This window comes from Carcharodon carcharias, chromosome 34, assembly GCF_017639515.1.
Source record: "Carcharodon carcharias isolate sCarCar2 chromosome 34, sCarCar2.pri, whole genome shotgun sequence".
NCBI lineage: Eukaryota > Metazoa > Chordata > Chondrichthyes > Lamniformes > Lamnidae > Carcharodon > Carcharodon carcharias.
In genome coordinates, this window is record NC_054500.1 from 4,693,747 (window position 1) to 4,712,481 (window position 18,735).

General features: G+C 45.8%; 1 protein-coding gene across 3 annotated transcripts in view; it reads left to right on the top strand.

The window, feature by feature from the left end:
- The window catches only part of rnaset2l (ribonuclease T2, like), a 67,612-nt gene that overhangs the window by 27,438 nt on the left and 21,439 nt on the right, over window positions 1-18,735 (top strand). For 2 of the 3 annotated variants that reach the window (XM_041179104.1, XM_041179105.1), the window contains exons 5-7: window positions 2,677-2,734; window positions 10,067-10,131; window positions 15,101-15,214. In XM_041179104.1, the coding sequence (XP_041035038.1) occupies window positions 2,677-2,734; window positions 10,067-10,131; window positions 15,101-15,214 (237 nt within the window). The remainder of the gene's footprint in view (window positions 1-2,676; window positions 2,735-10,066; window positions 10,132-15,100; window positions 15,215-18,735) is intronic. The other variant, XM_041179106.1, reaches the window with a different exon arrangement.

Here is an 18,735-nt window from a genome sequence, read left to right on the forward strand (position 1 = left end):
ATTGAGGATATTTTCACATGACTCGTTACAAATAGCCATATGTGCCCGCTTCATATCAAAGTGGAAATGAGCTTCATATTCTGATGGTTTGGATGCCTAGTGCACTATTCCAATTTGGGAATAATAGAATAATTAGCATAACTTAGGAACCAATATCCATTACTTCCAACAAAAATATGGAAATCCACAAGATTGCAGCACAGACTCAGCATCAATAAACCTGAGGAAACTAACAAAATACTTCAAATTAATTTCCTGGGAAAATTGGGAAAATTCCCGACTCCAAACCCAGCTCGGGAGAAACTTCCTCAAATTGTCTGATTTTTGTTCTGGGGTGGGGCGGGGAGGGGGGGCAGTGTGGGGATTGGCAGTGCGTACTAACTGGAGTTGGGCCTGCATCCGCCAAAAACAGTGCAGAGTACTTAAGTGGGCTGGTTTAAATGCCTGCCTCACTGCTCTGGGACTCTGTCCCTCTGATAATAAAAACAGCAAAGCCCTCTAGCCCTCGCCCCTCACACTCCCCATGCCCTATCCATGCCAAATCATGTCACCTCATTCCTACCACCCACCTCCATGGTCCTTTGTATTCTCCATGCCAACTTAGTGCCAACTCATGCCTGCACATGACCCCCCCCCACTCAGCCCCAAAGCCCTTTATAGTCCCTATGCAACTTATGCCAACCCATGTCCCCCATAGCCACCGTCCTATGCCCTTACACCCTCCATGCCAACTCACCCAGTATTCACCATGGGCAGACCTCAGGAGACATGCTGAGATGAAATAAACCAAAGTTCTAAGTATCTATTATGGACTTCACTTTATTAAATAAAACTCATTCATAAAAGCCTATTCATCACATTTAAATCTCTTCAAGTGCTTAATCCCTTATAAAAATAAACATTTCCTCCAAGTAATTAGTCATTTATAAAAACAAACATTTGTATTCATCGCCCCACGTCAAAGACAGCTAATCCCTTTGTAACCACTTGGACTGTCAATCAAACAGGCCCCCCCAATGTGATAATGATAGATTGCAGAAGCAGTCAAGCAGGACTAATCCTATAATGATAACCCTCTTGCTTTATGTCAACAAACATCAATTGAAATCACAAACACAGCAGGCTGTTTTTCTTCAAAATTTAAAGAGCACAGAATTTAAATGACCTGACAGCTTGACAGTACCATAGAACTTACCAATGCACATTAACATCTAAGGTAAACAATCCCAAAGGAGTACCTGAACTTCTCCAAGAGCGTACGTGGACCTCTCCAAAAGAGTAACTGACCTCTTCAAAAGGATATTTGGGTCTCTCAAAAAGGGTAATGACCTCTCCAAAATGGTACTAACCTCTCTAAAAGGGTACCTGACCTCTCCAAAGAACTCCGGTAGGTCTAGATCTTTTCAAATGTCTAAAGCCCACAAGTTGTTTTGTCAGAAAACTGGGTGATGAAAATTCCATCTGAGTCAAGGCAGTTCCACTTTTAAATGTGTTGCTGCCTCCATGAACATGGGTATTAAAATACCTCATTCCCCACACCCCCTGCCCCCTCCACCACCATGCCTACCATCCTTCCCCATTCCTCACCACCACTCCCTGGCAAAAGTGGTGGATGCCGGGTTTGGGACTTCCAGAATTGGGGCTCTGGTGCCATTTTGGCTAAGGTGTGGAGCTCTTCTGACTTGGCAAAATCTCGGGCCTAAGAGTGACTTTATTATATTCTGTAGAAAGTACCCGCTTATAGGTTTACACAAATATGGTGAGTTAGTGAGCTATACAGACCAGAACAAGACTCCATCGGGGATGTCGCTCTAACTGCCTGAGTGGGCCTGGAGAGCGGGCATGTGGTGCCCACTGGTATGTTCGGTGCCATCCATGACTGCTGGGCATCACGGGGTGCAGAATGTCTTGTAAACATCATCATAAAGTCACAAATTATTTGGGAAGGTATCCTTGGGTTTTGGTTGCAGTTGGTGTTTATTTTGGTATCTTTTTAGTTTGGTAAAACCATCTCATATTAGCGATGACCTAAAAAGAAAATATTTTTCAATGATTTTTATTTTGTGACCTTGGAGTAACCTTTATTGATCCATCAATGGGCCCAAGTTCCAAGTTCCTGTCCGTGCTGATTTAGCTGGAATAACAACTGGCTTGCTAGAAATGGATCCACATTGTGGAGAGGAAAATTCATCTTTGGTCCCACACTCTTATTATAAAGCAGTGGCTACAGGGAAGTATATGCTTGTGGATATTGGGTGAGGACTGGATTAGGCCTTGAAATTGTCCAGGATCGATTAGAATGCCAACACTTGCTGTGTATTTTTTTTCCAAAGAATGGGCAAGGTATCAGAGGATTGCCAGCACTTATGGATTCTTACCCAGCAAACGTCAGTATACTCAGACTTTGGATGGGAAAAATTGGAAAAAATACAAAGCAGTTTGGTTAGAAAAATAATGAGATTTTACATGTTTATTTGGATACAATGGGTTAGTTAGCAATTAGTTGGCTTTGATTGAACTGGATGGATTTGTCTGGAATGGTCAAATTAAGTGGGTAGATGTACTGGATAGATTGGATAGATCAAATCAAATTGAACGAGTTAGCTAGTATTGATGGGTTGAACTGGACTCAACAGCTAGCCAGAACTAAATAATGTCTCTTGTGTTTTATTCCAGGCCAGATGGGAAAACGGGCTGCAATCGTACTTGGAAGTTAACTCAAAAGGACATTGATGTAAGGAAAAATAGCCAAATAAAGCTTTTAAGTCACTTTCCTGTTATAATTTTGAATGATGTGATACATTTGATAAGATCTTGAAACTTATATGTTTAAACATGAAGCATTTATTGTTAATCTTTAACTATGTACAGATCCCAATTAATGTCATGCATGGTGTCATTCAGGTAAGCTGCTTCTAGAGTGTTCTTTCTAGACTGTTCTTTCAGTCTATTACCATGTGACCCTATACATCATACCATGGGCAGTGCCATTCTTCAGTCCCATGTTAACTGTTGCTCTGCCGAGCACCTTTACATCACGATGGCACGCAAGGCACACACAACATCATACAACAGGCAGCCCACACACAGCTCATGCTCCAGCTCCACTACCCACCTCTGAGGAGGATGACTTAGAATCCTCAGAGATGCACCGTCACAGCATTCACCTGCACCCTCCACCAGCAGAGACATTTACCTTGGTGGGTTCTACAGCAGGCTCAGGGTCACAATCTGGTGAACACATCACTGACAAGAGTCCATAGCTAACAGTGGAAGTGATAGCCAAGATGTCTGACACTCGGAGGACTGCTGGAGATCAGGTCTCTGCTCAGCCCCATGCAGAAGTTGAGCCTCTGGACTTGGCCCTAAGAGTCACAGGCAGGGGAACATCAGGCAGAGATGCCAGAGGCCATGTGCAGACTGAAGCGAAGGCTGAAGGAGTCAGTCCATGATCTGTCTGTTCTTGTGGCTCCGGCTTGCGAGTGCTTAGTTGCCTCCATGGAAAGGGCGGTGGCCACCTTGGAGAACACACAGTGGCTGCCGGACATACACTTGGACCTGCGCGCCATCACTCTAGCCATGGATGCATTGCAGCAGTGTCTAGGTGAGAGGGGTATGGGGCACCTCAACCTCCCTCCAGGTCCCCCTTCTTAAGGATTCAGGAAGGTGCCTTCAGGCACTGACAGGGAGGAGGAGTGCCAGCCATGCCCGGGGGGGCTTCATCCCAGGTCACTCCAAGGGCGCCTGACCACTCCACCTCCCTCTGCCAGTGACCCCAGCACCTCCAGCAGGTCAGGATGAGTAGGGTGCACCTCCGCCAGAGCAGGGGACCCTTAGTAGGCTGGGGCCCTCTAGGCCTCAGGCCACCAGAGGACGCCTGACAAAGTCATCACAGTCAACAGGGTATAGCAGTCAGCAGGCTAGCTCCACCTCAGCTGTGGTTGTCGAGGCTGCACTGAGCATTGTAATAGGAAAAGAAAGATAAAGACATTTTGAAGGCACATAAGTGGCATGAATGAACAACTATGTATAGACTTCTTGTACTTCTAAATAGATGTTCATTTGCACTGTGTGGGAGTTTCTTGGATTCTCATCTTGCTGCTTGTTGCCTCAATGGTTGTAGGCATTTAAGGGTGTGGAACATTGTTCCCCCATCAGAGTCCGCTAATGTCCTCCTATAAAGTCATTTCTCTCACATTACAAGCATTGTGATTACTGAATATTCCGACATGAGGATGCTTAAGCATTGGCCACCATTTGTGAGTGTGCAGCCTGGGCACAGATTATGCAATCCATTACTTGAAGCTCACCAGGTTCTGAGCACTGAGAATGGTGTCTGTGCAGAGTATGCAGCAAAGTCATTGCACCTCCCACTGCTGTTGCCCTGATCTGAGATGTGAGGTGGAGGCAAGGAGTCCTCACGGGGAGTTAAACAGGCTATGTGAGTGGCAAGGAACACTGTAGATGCAGTATGAGGATTAAAAGAGTGAAGCTCTCCACTGTGGACTGAACAATAGAAAATCAGAGGCTTCCCTAAATGTTAGGAGAATGTCGAGGTGGGCACGTCCAATCATTCCTGGCTGTCCTTGTTCAAATGTAATATTCAGCTAACATGCAGGTGAAGGCTGCAAGTAAGGAGGCAACAGGCAAGTTGGCCTTGAATGCAAGAGGGATTGAGTGTAGGATTAAAGAAATTTGTGTGCAGTTGACTGCAGCCTTTATGAGATCTCACATGGAGAATTATCTGTCCTGCTCGTCTCCTTATCAAGGGTAGGAATAGACCTTGCTTAAAGGGATCGAAACCCCAAAGTGCACCAGTCCTTCATTAAAGGACTGGGGTATTATCCCATATGTTGAGAGTGAGTAGAATGGGCTTGTGCGTTGGACCGTGCAGAGGACTGAGAGACTATCTATGTGAAGCATCAAGAGCTCTTACAGGGCTTGGCAAGATGGCTGGGATGTCCAGAATCATAGAACACGGTCTTGCATGAGCAACCTGAAAGGACTGTGCATTTTACAGAGTGGCAGTGTTCCTGAAGATCTGAAGGCAATGGATTTCCCCCTTGTGGCTTATGTGGACTATTATACAATGGTGTGACTTTCATGAACAGATATGGATTCTGCTCTGAATTTTTAACTCATCTTCAACCATCAACATTGAATTATGCAAGTCAAGGCTAGCTTCCCAAGCAACAATACTAATCCTTAATTTTGAGGCTGTTTACCATCCATTAATATTTGATGCACAGTTGCAAGTTTTGGCAGGGGGAGGGGAGGGGGAAGAGGGACTCCTAGACAATCAAAGCTGTCCTCTTTTAGCATACAAGGTCATCAGCTAGAAACGGGTATACTAAGATGCAAGCAAATATTGACATTTAAAGTGCTGCTTCAGGTGCCTTGATGAATCAAGTGGTGTCAGCAAGGCCAGGCAAGACCATGAACAGAAAATGTTGAAATACTCAGCAGATGAAGCAGCATCTGTGGAGGTCGAAACAGAGGATGGAATCTTGTGCTCTTGCTTGTGGCGAGCTTTGAGGCAGGCAGGGCTTATACTTAGGCAGGATGAGGCATACCGAACCATGTCGCCTTCCCGCTTCCACCCGAATTAAGTCCTGGGCGGGAAGCCCATGGTCGACCTTCCTGCCCTGCTGCCAACTGAGGCCCTTAAGTAGCCAATTAAGGACCTATCTCGCTGCCGCTGGTAATATCCCAGCTGCAGGCAGGCTTGGCGCCATGTGAATGCATAACAAGCGTAGGCTGCTTGTCACTTTGAGGGGGTGGCGGGGTTCTCTCAATCAAAGGTTTTCAGTGCATGATCAAGGGACTGGACAGAGGGACTGGACATAGGAAAGTCGGGGGGGAGGCCTTCTAGAGCCATCCCCCTGCCCTTGCTGCTGACACCCCTGCACCCCTCTCCCTGCAACCCCCACCCTGTGAAACCCCCCAATCCTCCCCTGTATCACTTACCTGTGACCAGGGTTGCTCTATTATCCAAGGACTCTGTTGCCCATCCTTGCAGCAGTAGCCGCAGCCTCCTTGTTGAGCACAAGAGCTGCTGACCTCTGAATGGCCAGCAGCTCTCAGTAGGCAAGACTTCCACCACCAGGGGACTTGATTCAAGGTGAAGGTGGCCTCGCCACTGCCTGATCGGCATGTGGTTCGGTGGGCCTTCCGAAAAAGAGGCAACGTGAGTCTCTTGTCGTCTCCAGCCGGCAGGCAAGACCCCTGACACCTTGACAAGATTCACCCCAGACTTTCACACAATGGAGGTAATTTTAACCTATCCCGTTTTTGTAAACTGATGGGATTTGGTACAATGTTGGTTTTACACTTCACCTGATTTTACTCTCCATTGAAATTAGTGAATAATATCGGACAAGGTAAATCAGCCTTCCACCTGATCCCACCTTGCCCTCAGACTTGAGTTAACATTGCTTCCAACATTTCAGATGGATGACCTTTCATCCGAACTATGATAAGGTTGTTACTTGATGCATAATTTTGCACTACAAAGAGTTATAATTGTAGAAGCCAAGAGGAGGAAGGGCAGCATATTCAGCAAGGGAACTGCTGAGAAGAGCAGGAGTCTGAAGAAGCGGTTGAACAGAACTTGTTGTGTCTGTAACAGCCATTTGGCAAAGATATATAGGAGATTTTTTAAATTGAAAATGTACCACTGCTACCTCTTCTGCATGCTCATCACAAATATGCTTTCCCCTTCAGTGCTTTAAAGCAACTCTGAAATCTCCCAATCTTGCCACCTGATGAAAATTCTGAAACTGTTTCAAGACAACTCTACAAAACTGAAATGTGTGAAAGCTTCCAGTGCAATAGATTTATGGTGGCAGTATGTGATATATGTGTTCTTGAACTTACTATTGTATCTAGTTACCAGTAGGAAAGGTGCATGAGGCATCTGGCATTCCTTCCAAGGACTTCAAATCCTCCTCATATAGATTAGAGAATGCCTAAAAGTGGACCCTTGGCATAAATGTTCTTTCTCCTTTATGATGTCCTGAGTGTAACAAGTGAGAATTTTCAGTTGTTAAATAAGGTGTATCGGCATACATCCACAAGCTGCTTATTCACTCTGCAGGAAGGAGAGCCTGTCATTATTATTTTTCCTAAGTAATATTTCTGGGAAAAGTGCTCTTAAACTGAAAGTGCTTCTTCACCCTCATGGGGGAGGCGGTGGTATAGCGACATTGTCACTGCAGCCGAGTTCGACTCCCACGACGGCAGATGGTGGAATCTGAATTCAATAAAAATCTGGAATGTGAAGTCTAATGATGATCATGAAACCATTGTTGATTGTCATAAAATCCCATTTGGTTCACTAATGCCTTTAGGGAAGGAAATCTGTCATCCTTACCTGGTCTAGCCTACATGTGATTCTAGACCCACAGCAATGTGGTTGATTATTAACTGCCCTCTGAAATGGCCTACCAAGCCACTCAGTTGATAAACCACTATGGAGTATATAAGTAATGAAACCAGATGGACCACTTCACAGCGAATTAGGCACCAGAAAGTCCTCTTTACTAACATATGGGGGCTTGTGCAAAAATGTACTCTGGGTGGGAGACTTCAATGTCCATCACCAAGAGTGGCTCAGTAGCACCACTGTTAGTCAAGTTATAAAGGACAAAGCTGCTAGACTGGGTCTGTGGCAGGTGGTGAGGGAAGAACATACTTGGCTTTATCCTCATCAAACTGCCTGCCGCAGATGCATCTGTCCATGACAGTATTAGTAGGAGCGACCATCACACAGTCCTTGTGGAGACGAAGTCCCATCTGCACTTAAGGATATCATTCATCGTGTTGTGTGATGCTACCACCGTGCTAAATGGTATAGATTTTGAACAGGTCCAGCAACTCAAGATAGGAAATCCATGACGTGTTTTGGGCCATCAGCAGCAGCTGAATTGTACTCAACCACAATCTGTAACCTCGTGGCCTGGCATATCCGCATGTCTACCATTACTACCAAGCCAGGGGATCAACCCTGGTTCAATGCGAGAGGGGATGCCAGGAGCAGCACCAGGCAAGCCTAAACAATAAGGTGTCAACCTGGTGAAGCTACAACTCAGGCTACTTACATGCCAAACAGCATAAGCAGCATGAGATAGACAAAGCTGAGCGATTCCACAACCAACGGATCAGATCAGCAGTCCTGCCACATCTAGTCATAAATGATGGTGGATAATTTAACAACTCACTAGGGGAGCAGGCTCCACAAATATCCTCATCCTCAATGATGGGAGAGCCCAGTACATCAGTGCAAAAGATGAGGCTGCATTTGCAAAAATCTTCAGCCAGAGGTGCCGAGTTGATGATTCATCTCTGGAGATACCCAGTATCACAGACGCCTGTCTTCAGCCAACTCCACATGATATCAAGAAATGGCTGAAGGCACTGGATACTGCAAAGGCTGACAATATTCCAGCAATGGTACTGAAGACTTGTGCTCCAGAACTTGTCGCACCCTTAGCCAGGCTGTTCCAGTAGAGCTGCAATACTGGCATCTACCCGGCTACGTGGAAAATTGCCCAGGTATGTCCTGTACACAAAAAGCAAATCCAACCCAGCCAATTACCGCCCTGTCAATCTACTCTCGATCATCAGTAAAGTAATGGAAGGCGGCATCAACAGTGTATCAAGCGGCACTTGCTGAGCAATAACCTGCTCACTGATGCCCAGTTTGGGTTCCGCCAGGGCCAGTCAGCTCTTAACCTCTTTACAGCCTTGGTTCAAACATGGACAAAAGAACTGCACCCCAGAGGTGAGGTGAGAGAAATTGCCCTTGACATCAAGGCCGCATTTGACCGAGTGTAGCATCAAGGAGCCTGAGCAAAGCTGAGGTCAATGGGAATCAGGGGAAAAACTCTCCATTGTTGAAATCATACCTAGCATAGAGGAAGATGGTTGTGGTTGTTGGAGGTCAGTCATCTTAGCTCCAGGACATCACTGCAGGAGTTCCTCAGGGTAATGTCCTCAGCCCAACCACCTTCAGCTGTTTCATCATAAGGTCAGAAGTGGGGATGTTCGCTAATGATTGCACAATGTTCTGCATCATTCACGACTCCTCAGATACTGAAGCAGTCCATGTCCAAATGCAGCAAGACCTGGACAATATCCAGGCATGGGCTGACAAGTGGCAAGTAACATTTGTGCTACACAAATGACAGGTAATGACCATCTCTAATAAGGGAGAATCTAACCATCGTCCCTTGATGTTCAATGGCATTACCATCAATGAATCCCCCACCAGCAACATCCTGGGGGTTACCATTGACCAGAAACTAAACTGTCGGTGCAGACTCGATGGGCCGAACGGTCTCTTCTGCACTGTGCGATGCTGTGATTCCACGATATAAATACTGTGGCTACAAGAGCAGGTCAGAGGCTAGGAATCCTGCGGCGAGTAACTCACCCCCTGACTCCCTAATGTCATTCCACCATCTACAAGGCACAAGTCAGGAGTATGATGGAATACTCCCCATTTGCCTGGATGAGTGCAGCTCCCACAACACTCAAGAAGCTTGAAACTGTCCGGTACCCCATCCACAAACATTCACTCAGTGCACCACCGACGCACAGTAGCTGCAGTGTGTACCAGCTACAAGATGCACTGCAGGAATTCACCAAGGCTCCTTCGACAGCACCTTTCAAACCCACGACCACTACCACCTAGGGGAACAGGGGCAGTAGATACACGAGAACACCACCACCTGGAAGTTACCCTCCAAGCCACTCACCATCCTGACTTGGAAATATATCGCTGTTCCTTCACTGTCACTGTGTCAAAATCCTGGAACTTCCTCCCTAACAGCACTGTGGGGGTACCTACACCACATGGACTGCAGCAATTCAAGAAGGTAGTTCACCACCACCTTCTCAAGGGCAATAAATGCTGGCCTAGCCAGTGAAGCCCACATCCCGTGAATGAATAAAAATAAAGGGAATAATTGTAGTGCCACAGACATTAGTAATAATAAAGTTTATTATGAAAACCTGCTGCTGATTTTCATTTAAACTTTAAGTCCTTTTCTTCCTTCTATTTCAGGATCTTCAGGTTGACTTGCGCCACTACTGGCCAAGTCTCGTCAAAAAGGATGCTTTCAAGTTTTGGTAAGCATTGTCAATCACATTGTTAATCATTGCGTGAATACTTTTACAAGCTCTAATCTGACTGCTGCAGTGCTTTCCCAATTCCTGCCTGAACCTATCTGATCAGGAAGACATTCATTGGAGATGTGACTGGATGGACTAGCGGGGGGATGGAATATGAGAATGTCGTCAATGTCTTATCATTCACATTGTTAAGATTTGTTAATGTCAATTACATTGTTAAGAGAAACAGGTGATGGGCATTTAAACACATATAAATAGGGATAGTTGGGAATTTTTAGGTTGGTGGCCGGGTGTGATCGGTGGGTTCGGGATTGGCTGGGGAATGGACTGCCAACCGCGATGGGCCCCTGACTGCGATTTCATGCTGGCTGGCCAACTAATGGCCAGCCAGCGTGAAATGCGAGCTGAATTGCTCAACGCTGCCATGGTGGAGGCGGGAGGAAGGCAAGCGCTGATGTAAATGCGTGCGCGGGGGAGTATGGAATGAAAGCTCCCTGAAGACAGAGAGCTGCTTCAGGGAGCTGAAGTCTTGAAAACAATTAAAGTTTTTACAATCAGGAGAAAAATGTCCAAGCATCACAATTAGTCTCTTGAACATATACATGATAAAAGTGCTGTCCATACATTTTTATTTTTTTAAATTTAAAAACGGAAACCTCATCCCGCCCTTGGAAACTTCATCCCGCCCAAAGTCCACCTGGCCGATTTGTCCAACCACCAACCGTAAGGTTGGATGGACCACGAAAATTGAGAGCCAATTGCAACTTTAATTACACTAATTGGCCTCCTAATTGTCGTCAGGCATGCTTCCGACTTTTGCACGTGCCTACTGACCAAAATATCGCACGAGCGCAGGATGACCTCGGGGCGCTCGCCAATCGTGGCCCTTAAGTGGGCAAATAATGTCCAACTAAGGGCCTAATCCTGCCATTGCTCCGATATAATGGGCGGCGGGAAAGGCCTGTGCCCAATGTGTAGCTAGACAGGTTTAATCCTGTGGGCTGCAGGTCAGTTAAAGGGGAATGGGGTGCCTCCTTCCTGGGCCCCCTGTGTCAATCAAAGGTCCTCCTTCCACAGTTTTGACTCCCCATGACCACCCTGCCCCCCCCAACCTGTCTCATTGAAGCCTGTCAGCTTGCCTCCACTGAGATCTCACTCTTACTTGAATATCCAGGTCCATCACTGAATGCCACCTGCTTGGCATACCTGCAGTACCAGCAGTGGCCACCACTCCTGCTTAGCACTGTAAATGTGCAGAGCTGCTGGCCTCCGATTGGTTGGCAGCTCTATGAGGTGGGACATCCTCCTGGAAATGGGTGGAAGACCTGACGCATACTAATTTAAGGGCCGTAGCTTGAAAGATTAACGTGGGGTGAGCTAGCTAAGCGGAGGTGAGCTGAAATTTATGCTGAGGTGTGGGATCACTCTCGAAATTTATGCTGGGGTGTGGGGAGCCCATCATCAGTGTCAAATCCAGCCCTATGTCTCCATGCAATTACTGTCAACTTCCCCCAGTAAATTCATATATCAATGTTTACAATGGAAACTTGACAAAGCTGAATTAAACCCTTCCACCAAAGGAAATATAAAAATAAGGACAGAATGAGGGGAATTTTTACTTCCAGGAGTGAGTGGGTTTAGAGTGGGTGGGAGATTAAAAATGTTAAATCTGACAGCGTGTCAGGTAGCTGGCTCCAATCGACAGACTTCCACATTTAATTGCAGTGCATTAGGCTGGGTGTGAGCTGACCCCTCAGGTCAGGCGCATTGGCAATTTCAACATGTTATAAACTCATTGTTAAAGATATTAACAGAGGTTTGTGGGTTAAACCATGGGTGCATGGGTTCACTGGACTTCCTGGAACTCATCAGTGAAAGCAAGGTGAGAGCACAGTGGCAATTGAAGGGGCTGAAGAAATGACTGGCAAAAATTCCCTTAGGCCAGAATCTTCCGTTCGGTCTGTGGGGGTGGGCCCCACATGCCCCACAACGTGTAAAATGACATGCGCTCACCGCACGACATTCCAAACTTCAGTTCGGCAGGTGCACACCGGAGTTGGCTGCATGCCTGCCGAACTGGCAAAGATTCGTTAAGGCCATTAAATACCTAATTAAAGTGCTTGTCAGGGCTCGCCCAGGCGGCCTTCGCATTTCTCATGAAACCTCATCCACAGGTGAGATGAGGTTTCATGAAGGGTTTATAAATTAAATAAAAACTTTTATTAAAATTCATAAACATGTCCCAGCTCATGTGACATGAGGGGACATGTCTGAATAATTTTACATTTTGATTTTAAACATCTTTGGAACTGAACTTAATCTCCCTGAGGCAGCTCCGTGCCTCAGGGAAATTTCTGTGCTCTTAAAGAGCACAGGCCCCAACTCTCCCTGCCAGCCCCCGCCCTCGCTCGCACAGATAGCGCTGAGCGCTTCCTGGTCCGCAACACGCTGGGTGGACCTTAATTGGCCCGCCCACGTAAAATGGTGGTGCACAGCTGACTGCGGGCAGCAATCGGCTCTGCGCACGCTCGCGCCCACTCCTGACCGGCCCGCCCGATGGGAAGAAAATTGGCCCCTTAAAGTACTGGAAACTTACAACTGATTCCTTGCCTCATTATGTCAAAGGCTTCTGCTTACTTGTTCTCAGAGTTTACTTAAACTATCTTTCACGTGAATTTCATTACTTTGGAGGTTTGCGCATGTGACCTCCACTTTGCAGCTATGATCAGATCAGAGTGGGTATCAACAAAACGACCAGCAGCATCAACAGCAGCAGCTGTCTCATCATAGATCTAACACTCCACAGGAGAAGGGATGAGTAGAGAGGTGTAGCTCACATGACGTGATACCTACAACGTGTGCAGAGGATCAGCTTCCAGTCAGAGCAGCAGTGTCTCAGGAGGCTTAGTGTCTCACGGCAGGTGGTGGCAGACATTTGTTATCTGCTGGAAGAAGACTTGCTGCTAAGTGGACCTGGTGGTTACCATCAACCTCGAACTCTTTGCCTCTGCATACTTCCATGTTGCAGACCTCTGCAGGATCCTGCAGTCAACTGCCCACAAACGCATCATACAGATATCATGGTGTCTTATTATCAACGTATATTTTGTCACCAAAGACTGCCAGTCAGAATGAGCAGGTGCTTGGGTTTGCAGTTCTGGCTGGTTTCCCACAACCGTAGGACATAATGGACTTCACACATGTGGCAATTAAGGCACACTTAGATGTTTGTCAACCTCGAGGACTTCCACTCCATCAATGTACTGTTGTGCAACAACAAAAAGATGATTTTGCAGGCTGCCATGATGTTTTTGTCCTGCTCCGGTCCACTCTCCCTGATTGAAGCAGATCTTCCAGCTGGCTGCTTGTAGATAAGGGGTACCCACTTAAAAGCGATTGATTACATTCATGAGAAATCCATGCAATAAGACAAGGAGCACCACAATGAAAGCCACATGACAGTCTGATGTGTCATTGATCAAGCAATTGGCATGCTGAAGATGTGGTTCTGGTACCTCAATAGATCTGAGGAGCCCTTCATCACACATTAGTCAGCGATCCAGAATGACTGTGGTGTGCTGCTTTCAGCACAACATTGCACAGCAATGAGGTTTGGACCTTCAGGAGGAGTAAGGAACAGAGCATAGAACCTCTTCAGAAGAGGAGGAGGAGGAACGTGATGCAGCCAAAGCAGCAGCAGTGCACATTGCTACCCAGGATGGCATAGGTTACCATTACAGCGACCCATAATGGCAAGGTTCAGTTAGGTTCTACCAGTGAACGCATTTGACAGCCACATACAAAACCCACATCCCAACCCAATCCTTCCCCCACCATAAAACAGTCCTGCAATTAACCGAGAATCCCTTTCACAGCCTCTCTTTGCTCGCCATTAAGTCTTGCCTTACCAGTCGTCACAAGCGAGATGGACACATGCCGAGTAGCAATCAAATGGACAAGAGAGGAAAATGAGGTGCAAACAAATAAAATAAATGTTTCATAAATTAAACAGAAGCATAACAATCTAACATTGTGTAACACACCCAGGTGCATATCCTTGTGCAACTAGGAATCTTTACTCTTCCTAGCAATACTACGTGGTGCAACCTCTGTGGCTTCAGTAAAGATAGATGCAGCCTGCTCATATCCCAGCTCTGACGTTGGGAATGCACTTGGCCAATGTTTTCTGGGTTCTGGAGTCTGTGAAGGCTGCATCAAAAACTGCTCCACTGCACCTGTGCAGGGGCAGGCTCAGCCATCAGGATATGAGGCAACATGTGGGATACTAACTGAGGGGTGGCAAGAGATGAGAAGTGCAAGTATTTTGAGCATAGCCCCCACTTCCATTGCCCTTTCACCATCTTCCTTCTCATGGCTCAAATAGCTCCAATTCACCTAAGGACTTTGTATTGACTCCCTACATGAAATGCCCTGGGGGATTGAAAAGTATTCCATTATATTCACCATAACCTTTGCTCTTTAATGAGTTTAAACCATTTTCTTACCTTTCTGAACCACTTCATTCCAGTGCTCATGAGCTTCAAAGGTTACTTTTTATAGGTCATCAAAGCCTACATTTGAAAATTTATTCAGTTGCTTCCAATGGAAGACCAGATCAATATTTGGTGCCAATTATCTAGAGTCAGATAGAAACCTGATAATGCAGTTTCTTCCCCAACAATGGAGCAACATTTTTGTTCCTTGGTGAAATATCTTATCCATAGCAATCCAAGGTTAAATATGAGATTAAATACTCCACTGAACCTGATGAAACGCCAAGCAGGAATGGAAACATTTAAAGTGTCATTTCCTCATCTGTGACTATACAGAGAATAAAATGTACAGGATATGTTTGTTTTTCCAGGTTTGAATCTGCTGATGTGCAGATATACTAACTGATTTGTTTCTTTTCATGTTAGTGCTACAAGTATGCATTATGATTTAAAGATTTTCCTCTATGTTACAGGCAGGATGAATGGTATAAACATGGCACCTGTGGAGCATGTGCTGACAGCATGTCCTGCCCACACAAGTACTTTAGCCTGGTGCTTGAGCTCCGGACAAAATTCTCCATCGATACGTGAGTTATGCAGTCAGTGTATCAAGAGAAAGCCCAGAACAATGAGTTTTAAAACTAATTAGACACATCCAAAATATTTGTCTATTTACAACTATACCATTGAAACATTTTGTATTCCACCCATACCCTCAAGTGTCCCACTTTATCAGGACATTGATGTTAATTGCATAGTGTACTGAGTCACATTATGTATTCAATGATGTGTCTGACAATGTGGTACAAACATTCAGCGCATGGACTGTTGATGTTTGGGTGATGCACACATCTGTAGCACTTAAAAGCTAAATTTGTGATGTAATGGAAGGTCAGCCATTTTGCATATTATACTGGCATTGTGCCAACTCATTACATAATATGCAGGAAGAATACTGAGGTTCCAGAATGGATTTTTGGTGCTAGCAGCTCTGGAACAGATTCTAGTTGCCTTATATCTGTGATGCTTTTGAGGAGATGAAATGGCTGCAGCAAGCCTGAGAGTTATAATGGCGCTATTTCAAACTGCAGCTCTGAAGGTCCTGTTCTAGGAGCTGTTGGCTAGAAGGGTGATACATTTTGGTGGTGAGGGATATCCTATTCTAAACAGCAAAGTGAGAGGAACATAGGTAGAGGTAGCAGAGTCAGTGCCAAGTCAGCTTTCCACAAGCAGTGCACAAGAAATTTACAGGTATTTGAAAGCAATTCTCATTGTATTTTGCCAAATTTTATAAGCCGGCCACATCAGGCATGTTGATAGAACTTTACTGTAAGCTTGGTAAGGCACACAGAGAGTATGATCAGTGAGTATGATCAATAATGCTCTGACAACTATTTACTTCCCAAATGCAGACATTCCAATGTTTTTGTATGCTCACTCTTTATTGGTGCCTTGTCAGTCTGTTCAATGATCCACCAAATATGGCAAGATGTGATCATAAGCATGCTGCATGTTCAGAGACTCCAGTTTGTTGAGTAAATATTTGGTTGTGCAAGTACGTGTTACAGTTCCTGATCACAGAATGGTTACAGCACAGAAGGAGGCCAGTCAGTTCACTGTGGTCGGAATATTCCGGCCCTGTCGGCATCAGGCATTAAGGCGGGTGGAGGGGGACAATATGACGAGAAGGCCAAAAACAATTTGTGATCGTCCACTTCACCCATCAATGACCTGCCGCCGTAAGTCGAGAACCTAATTTCAATACTTTAGCATCTCACTATAAGCCCTGCTCACCAAAATCATCCCCCCGCCACTCTTGCTCATCCGGGCACGTCAGTGTGATTGCACATCGACGTGTTTCACAACTGTACATAAGCGACCTGTATCTGGTCGAGCTGCACTTCACTCGGGACTTCGAGGTTTGTTTGCCTACCTTGCTTCAGGCAGCACTCGTGGTCATCAGCACCAGGCTTCACAGGCAGCACCACATCACGTTTAGGGGGGCTCACGGGCAGGTCTCTACCTACCAGACCAGCTTAAAGGTGAGGGTGGCTTTTCAATGGCTGCAGGGCTAGGGTTTAAGCTTGGCGGCGGGAGAGAAGCGGCCTCAGGCAAGGGAAAGGAAGGCTATACTGGGGAAGGGGATATCCCAGGGAGTGTGTGGGGTAACATGTTGATCTGTGCAAGTGGCCTCAAGATGGTGAGGGCTGAGGAGGCAGTCTCCAGAGGAGATGAGGCCATATTAAGATGTCAGGGTGTGTGTGAGAGAGTGAGTAGCGATGTTTCTTAAGCTGGCAGTGAGTGAGATACCAGTGAGTGTGTGATGGCCTTGTGTGTGTGTGTGTGAGTTTACAGTGATAAGATGGTTGCCTTACCATGGCAGCACAGATGAAATCATTCATCTGTTTTCTGCACTGCATGGCCGACCTCTTGTGTGCAGCATTGGCACTGAACACCACCACCACCGCCTCTCAAGCCAACTGATGAAACTGATGGGCCTCCTGCAGCCAGAGCGGGGGTAGAGGGCATTGAAGTGGGCCTCCACAGCATCCAGAAAGTATCCCAGGGATGTGTCACTGAATCGGGTGATGAGGGGTGGGGGAGTGGTTGCACTCTTCTTAGCTTTTGGGGTCATACCTTCACCAGAGCAGTCCTGGGCTGCAAGCATTGAGAAGTGTGCGCACAGCTGAAGTTTAAGCATGGCACCCTGCATGAGGAAGCAGTGAGGTAACGGCATAGTGGGCAAATTGATGCCATTCACCAGCGAGACAGTGTGTTTCCTGTGGTTGCATAATTAATGAGTCGGGAGTGGGACAATATGGCACAAAAATTCCACCACTGCAGTTGGCGGGTAAAACGACTTTTTTCCTGTACGCTACTGCACTTTGTGCAAATCTAGGACAATTCCACCCTGTGTCTGTGCTGGCTTTCTGCAAGAGCAATTCTGCTAGTCCCACACCACTGCCCTTTCCGCATAACCCAGCCTTTTTCTTCTCTTCAGGCGCTTATCCAATTCCTTTTTGAAAGCCACAATTGAATCTGCCTCCACCACACTCTCAGACAGTGCATTCCAGATCCTAACCACTTGCTGCAAGAAAAAGGTTTTCCTCATGTCACCATTGCTTCTTTTGTCAATCATCTTAAATAAGTGTCCTCTGGTTCTTGATCCTTCCACCAATGTGAAGTGTTACATCCTATCTATATGCCTAGACTCCTCTTGATTTTAAACACCTCTATTGTTATGACTGGTCCCCGGGTGAGGTCCCCCAATTTGATAACTTCCCAAACGAGACCCCAATTTTGTTATGCTCCCGGGTGAGGGAGAATGCACTGGCTCCCCTTCTTTATGCAAACCGGCCTCTTGGCTGGTCGCAACAAGGTTAATTTAAAAGGGGTCCCTTCCTCTCCGTGGATACCTTTATCCAGTCCAAATGTATTTATGGTTTAGAGGGAGCCAATTTAACCAGGCTTTCTTGAGTCAAAGGAAGAATAAGTTTATTAGTTACTAAAAATTCAAGAAAAAATAATAAAAACGCAACACAGAAACACAGATCAGAAATGAGAAGTTAAAATAAAAATTTTAAAAAATATACGAATCAATCAGTTAGGCATGGATGATCAGGTTTGCAGTTAGCTTTTTAACCCATTTCCTTATGTATTCCTGGAAGGAAAAGAAAACAAACATGTCTTTTGCCCTGAGTCTGTTTTCTTTCACCTCAGACCAATTCCACGTTCTGAGATATAACTCAACAGAAGATAGGTTTTGGATGTCTGCTGAGATGTGGCAGTCTCTATTGTCTCCACAACCACAGGAGATTGAAGTTCAGTCTTTTGAATTTCATTTCTTCCTTTCAAGTGTCTCTATCTGAAGCGAGCCTTGACACCTTTTTAGGTGCGACATTCCATGGTCTCTCGGGACTAGTTGGTCAAGTATAGTCCACATAGGAATTTTTCAAAAAGTGGTTACTTTACATTCTCAGCCATCTTTTGCTTAGCATCTTTGCTTGTATGCCTTTTTAAAAACCACATTTTCCTTAATGCATTCAATAAGCCCATAAGTAATTTAGGGTTGTAATCCACTGTCGCAATACAAATCTCCTCTTAACCT